The sequence below is a fragment of the Zootoca vivipara genome, chromosome 5 (assembly GCF_965207765.1).
Source record: "Zootoca vivipara chromosome 5, rZooViv2.hap1.1, whole genome shotgun sequence".
Taxonomy (NCBI): domain Eukaryota; kingdom Metazoa; phylum Chordata; class Lepidosauria; order Squamata; family Lacertidae; genus Zootoca; species Zootoca vivipara.
In genome coordinates this window covers 95,555,197-95,561,459 of record NC_142588.1, presented here as the reverse complement: position 1 = coordinate 95,561,459, position 6,263 = coordinate 95,555,197, and the positions used below count along the sequence as shown (strand labels likewise).

At 49.1% G+C, this 6,263-nt stretch overlaps 1 protein-coding gene across 1 annotated transcript in view; it reads right to left on the bottom strand.

Annotated features, from left to right (window-relative positions):
• Positions 1-856: 856 nt before the first annotated feature.
• The window catches only part of P3H2 (prolyl 3-hydroxylase 2), a 111,025-nt gene continuing 105,618 nt past the window's right edge, over positions 857-6,263 (bottom strand). Inside the window, exons 14-15 of the mRNA XM_060274256.2 lie at positions 5,260-5,400; positions 857-3,905 (exon numbers count right to left, since the gene is read on the bottom strand). Coding sequence (XP_060130239.2) covers positions 3,813-3,905; positions 5,260-5,400 — 234 coding nt within the window. The 3' untranslated portion in view covers positions 857-3,812. The remainder of the gene's footprint in view (positions 3,906-5,259; positions 5,401-6,263) is intronic.

The following is a 6,263-nucleotide window of genomic DNA, read 5'->3' as shown; positions in this document are numbered from 1 at the left end:
TTCTTGTGGCTTCCAGAATCTGGCATTAAGCAACTTTGAAAACAACATCCTGGTCAAAATGGGGCAGGGAATGTGGCCCCCAGCCTCACAAAATGGCAACATCTCCAGGTCTTGGAGACATCAGTGATTTCCCCAGATCTGAATTTGATAGTCAAGTGGCAACGGTTTGCCCTTTCACCTGTAAACTCAGCCATTTTGTTTCCAAATTCCCGAAAACATTGTGGGTTCCCCCCCCCCCATCCACACAGTAGCTGTGCAACAAAGTTACCAAACCAGTCTGGGTCCCACCCTGCCCCACTCTGCCCAGGGTGGAGCTGCATTTGGGATCAGCTAGATTCCTGCAGCGCTCCGTGGCTTACCTCCCAGGGACAGATTTAATAATCCGTTGACTTCAGACTCAATGCGCTGTGTTGTAAATAAATCTTTCATCCTCTTGAGGTGTGGCAGGCGGTTCGGCAGAGTTCCCAACCTCACAGCGAAGGCTCCTTTCCTCACCCCGGAGCTTTGTGGGCTGGGAGGGCGTTTTCCATCCTTCGGGCTCGATTAAGCTGAGCGCTTACCTGCACAACTGCTCACGGTCCTCCGAGGCACACACCCCCCCCCACACACACAACACCCAACAGCCACACCATTCCTCCTATCCGCAGTATTCCTTGCAGATGCACTGTGTGCAGTAATAGCGCCACCTGCTGACTGTGGACAGAATAGCAACACAACGCACTTCAATACAGTTCACCGTTGCTCACTTCACTCAAGGCTAGGAAAGATGGCTGTGCCCCCCACCAAAGGGCTCGCCTGCTTCTCTCTCTTTGCCAAGAACCAAGAAGAGACAATAAAAGCAGAGGGGACACATAGGTCTGTTTTCTGAATTTTGTTTATTCCTCCCGGGCTTAGACACAGCTCTGGGGATTGACATCAAGCACTCCTCAGCATCTCTGCAGGACTCTGGCTACCTCTGTGGCATGGGGCAGCCAGGGGGCTGGGTGGGTGCAACTGGGGTGCCAGGTTGTATGCATGTTTGGAGGCAAGGGGAATGAGGAATGAGGGCTTGCGGGCTGTTTACACCAGCGACGCCAAGACCCTCCAGCAGAGAAAATGACAAGGAACTGAAGGTTGGAAAGACCATCACAGGCACATGATGAAGATGCTATCTGAGCTGGTGGGTGCAAGGGTGCAAATATGGCCAGCAGAGGGGGGCGCAAAGAGACAGCTTGGGAAGCACAATTCTACTCAATCTTATCCTCTTGCAGAACAAGCTTCCCATCGGAAGCTGCCTTCTTCTGAGTCAGGTCGTTCATCCAGCTAGCTCAGCATTGGAAAAGACTTTTTCTGTGTTTCAGGAAGGAATCGTTCCCAGCCCTTCATGGACATCACCAGGAACGGACCTTCTGCATGCAAGGCAGAGGAACTGTGGGCTTTCCAAAGAACAGTGGAAGCGACCTGCTGGATCAGGCCAATGGCCCACCTACTCTGGCATCCTGTTCTCACAGTGGCAGGCCAGGTGCCCCCAAGGGAAACCTGCCCACAGGATTCTGCCTTCTCCTCCTCCCTGAGTTTGTCCAATCCTCTTCTAAAGCCATCCAGGTTGGTGGCTGTCTCTGCCTCCTTATAGAGATGAGGGCCATCAGTGGCTGCTAACTTCTGAATCCCAGTTGCAGGAAACCACAGGAGGGGAGAGGGCTGCTCTTGGGCTCGGGTTCTGTTTTCAGATTTCCCATTTGGGCATCTGGTCGGCCGCAGTGAGAGCAGGAAGCTGGGCTAGAAGGGCCACTGGCAGGCAGGTCTTATGTTCTTTGTGAGTTCCATAGTTTAACTCTTGTGCTGCAGGGAGAAGCAATTTCTTCTGCCTGCCCTGAATCTTCCGATGTTCAGCTTCATGGGGTGCCCAAGAGGCTCTCATTCATTTTATTCAGCTCACCTTAAAAAGGAAATTGCTGGGAGTTGGAAAAGGTTCAGTCAGAAAAGGGCCAGCGAAACGATCAAGGGGGCGGAGTGACTCCTCTAGGTTGTGGCATTTGGGACTAATTCGTGTTTAGAGAAAAGGTGAGTAAGGGGTGAAATGACAGAGGTTTATGAAATGATGGAGAAAGTGGATTAAGGAAAGTATCTCTCCCTCTCTCTTATGTTCAGTGGAGCTTGTGCAGAAGAGTTTTGGGTGTGTTTGTGACTCCAGATCTAAGGGGTGTGCTAACACAAATGGAGTGTGCTCCACAGGTAGGAGCTTTCACTTTGAAAATTCTTGTGAATAGCAATGCCATCTAATGGCTTTCCTTTACAGGCTCAGTGCATTTTACGTAAGGATTCCAGTGTTATGTTTCCTCCCACCCGCGTAAGGAAAAGCTTCAGCCACGTGACAGCATCAGATGCTCTCGAACTGTTGATTGGGATCAATTCCTCATCCACAAAGAGAGACAAGACAGATGTGGTTCCTGCCTCAAACTCTTCCCTTTTACAATCTGGAGAGAGTTCATATTAATTGGTAGGTTATCCATCCCATGAGATTCTGGAATAACAATCGGAAGGAACGCAAGAGGGGGAGTCTTCATTCAGCTCACGGTTAACATATGGAACTCACTGCTGCAGGATACCATGGGCTTTACAAAAGGATCAGGTGCTTCCACGGGCTCTGTAGATCTCGCAGCCAGCCAGATGGGCTGGGTATAAATTATTATTATTATTATTATTATTATTATTATTATTATTATTATTACATGACTGTCAAAGTTGCCTTAAACCAAGTCTGACTATATAGCCCACCTTCAAAGTGCCAGCTGGTCCCATAAGGACTTAAGAAGAGCCTGCTGGATCCGATCATTGGCCCATCTAGTCCAGCATCCTGTTCTTACAGCAGCCAACCAGATGCCTCAATGCATTGCCCCTGCAGCTGGTAGCCCTTGGCAAGCCCTCTCTTTCTCCACATCCAACTTCCAATAGACTGCGATCTACTCACACTAAAAATAAAAATAAAAATGGCAGTGATCTACCTATTGGATTGACCAAAGTTGTGGAGCTTTTTTGGAGAGGCTTCACCAAAGTTCTTGAGCTTTCTTTAGGGGAGGGATGACCACAGTTACGGTATTGAGCTTTTTTCCCTTTCCCTTTTTCTTTTGGGTCGATCGATCTGGATCACGCAATCGACCAGGATCAACCATGGACGCCCCACAATCGACCGGTAGATCTCAATCGACCTGTTGGACATGCCTGCTCTAGTATAGCCACATGGGCTGGCAGCCATCTCTGCCTCCTGTGGGAGGGAGTTCCACAGTTTAACTCTGTGCTGTGTGAAGAAGTCCTTTCTGGCCTCGGGCCTGAATCTCCCAGTCTCCATCTTCATGGGACGTCCAGAGGGCCAAAGCAGAGAGTGCCCCTGGGCTTTGGAGAAAGCAGCTGTTCCTTGCCAGTGACGACACTCATAACCGAGATGTGCCGAAATCTGGGATTAGGAGGAAGGCATCCCAAGAGAAAGGAGGCAGCTTGGAGGCCTAGAGGCTCTTTCTTCTTGATCCCACTCAAAGGCGAGAGCCGGCGCTGGTCTGGGATGCCGAAGGCGGACCACAGCTGAGAGTGTGGGGTCCTGAAAAGTGCAGGGACTTCCGGGGATTGCCAGGAGAAGCATGTCTCTGGGAGCTGAGGGCTGTGCCCAGCGCAGGAGGAGGAGGGGGGGAGAGCTTGGGAACCCCTCCAACGTCCCCTGTGAAACCTGTCCGTTAATTTATACCGAGGATTTGTACAAAAATAAAGGGTTCTGCTGATAATATTTAGAACAAATATTAAATAAATATTTTTTTTTAATGGCGTGTCCATGGCCTAGTTCATAGCTCGTCCCTGGGGTTGATGCCAGCTTCACTGGGTCCGAGGTGCTCCTGGTTCAAGGCCGCAATGACTTCGTCTGCTTTGATCCGCTCCTGGAGGGAAGGAGGGAGAGAAGAGGGAGTCAGGAGGGCTAGGGAGTGTGGAGGCTGAATTATGAAGGAGGGTCCAACACGTTCCAAGGGATTCTGTGGCTGAGTGATGTGGTGGTGAACAAGGGGGTCTCTCAGTCTTGAGGAGGGGGGGCAATCAAAGAATCACAGAATCGTAGAATTGCAGTGTTGGAAGGGGCCCTGAGGCTCATCTAGTCCAACCTTCTGCAACGCAGGAATTGCATGATAATAAGAATGCTACAGCAGGGATAGTGAATAGTTTGGGGAGGTCTGCTTAAATGAAAAGTGCTTAAATTTGGCTGCATTGTAGCTTTTGCAATAAGGCTGCTGTTCACGTAGCGTTGCCATTTTCAACCACAGACTGAGCTCAGAACTCTTCTGCTCAGCTCGCTGAAGAGCTCTGTGTGACTCAAAAGCTGGAATGTGCTTTCATCAAGCTGTGTGTGGGTCCACAACTCCCTATTGCATTCTCTTTCAAAATGAAGCTATAATGAAGTAAATTTTGGGAGATGTGTCCCGGGTTAATTCTACAAACAGACCACCAGATGTCAGCAGTACCCTAAGCTAAGTGAACTTCGTTGGACTGGTCATGTTGTGCGGATGCCTGATGGTCGTCTTCCAAAACAACTACTCTATTCTGAACTTAAAAATGGAAAGTGTAATGCTGTTGGTCAACAAAAGAGGTTTAAAGAATGTCTTAAGGCAATTTTTTTAAAAATGTAGTATGAACACCAACAATTGGGCAACACTTGCCTGCGAGCGCTCCAGTTGGAGAACAGCCTTTACCAAAGGTGTCATGGGCTTTGAAGACACTCGAACTCAGGACGCAAGGGAGAAATGTGCTAAGAGGAAGGCACGCTTGGCAAATCCACACCATGATCAACTGGAAACCAATGTCCCCACTGTGGAAGGACGTGTGGATCCAGAACTGGCCTCCACAGTCACTTACGGACTCATTGTTTAGGGAAGTTTTTAATGTGTGACATTTTAATGTATTTTTAATCTTTGTTGGATGCTGCCCAGAGTGGCTGGGGAAACTGAGCCAGATGGGTGGGTACAAATAATATATTATTATTATTACTACTACTACTACTACTACTACTACCCTGTTTATGGAAGACAATCTTGCTCGGCTACGAGGGATCGCCAAAGAAGAAGAATCTAAGTGATGCCCTATCAAATACTAGCTGGGTTTTACTGAAGTAATAAACTTGACTGGCATACTAGCATCAGTGTGGGTCTGAAAGCTCTCTACTTTCCATCCGGATTCATTGGGTGGCCTTTCTCATTGAGTGAGTGTGGGCTCTCTTCTCCAATGTGATAACGAAAAACTCACCAGTTCCCGGTAGAGAGGGTTGAGGGTGAACCACAAGGCAACGGCACACCGCTGGCCTTTGGTCACGGCCTTCACCCCATGAGGATTCTCCCCACCAGATGAAAAGCTGATCATGCGGCCACATTTGGGTTTGATAGAGGCCTGGGAAGCAGAGAAAGGGCAGGAAATGTTACAGGACATTCCTCTTTCTCTTCCCAAGGGTTTGGAATCAGGAGCATGTCGCCTCCAATCCTGCAGTCGGCATAGGACTGTCTTTACTAGTAGTCACCACTGGCCTTATTCTCTGGGGACTAATCCCTCTTTAAAGCCATCCAAATAGGTGGCCACCCCCCTACATCTTGCAGCAGGGCATTCCGCAGTTTAACACTGAGAATAAGAACTTCCTTTCGTCTGCCTTGAATTCCCCCACCTTTCAGGTTCCTTGGAGGGTCCCCACTGGGTTCGAGTTTTACAAGAGAAGGAGGAAGACCTCCTCTCTCTGTAACCCCTCTACACCAGAGCTTGCCAAACTGTGTGTTTCGAGACACATCAGTGCGTCGGCTGCAGGTTCGTCGCGCGAACGTTCTCCGCACTCCTCCCTGGAAAGGGGTTAGTTCAGCCTCTGGTTTGCTAGTAAAACTGAATTACTGTGTCGCGAAACGATGCATGTCTAAAAAGCGTGTCAACAACATAAAAAGTTTGGAAAGCTCTGGTCTGGTCTGATATGCCTCTGTACCCTTGCAACGTTTCCCCTAAAACCTCTGAAATCCTCGTTCGGAGGCCTCTGCTTTGGACAATGTAGCAAAATGCATTTCGTGAGAAGCGGGAAAAGCCTCCAGGAGAGGAGAGGAAGGAGAGAGGAAGCGATTCACTTCCCCACCTGCCTTTGCACATGACTGACTTTTCTTGAGCTTGTATTTTCTACCCCTAATACAGACAACTGAGAACCGCTCCACCACTGCAAAAATCAACACACCGGGAATCCTTGAGATCTCCTAAAAAGCTCTTTCCAGAAACGACCAGCA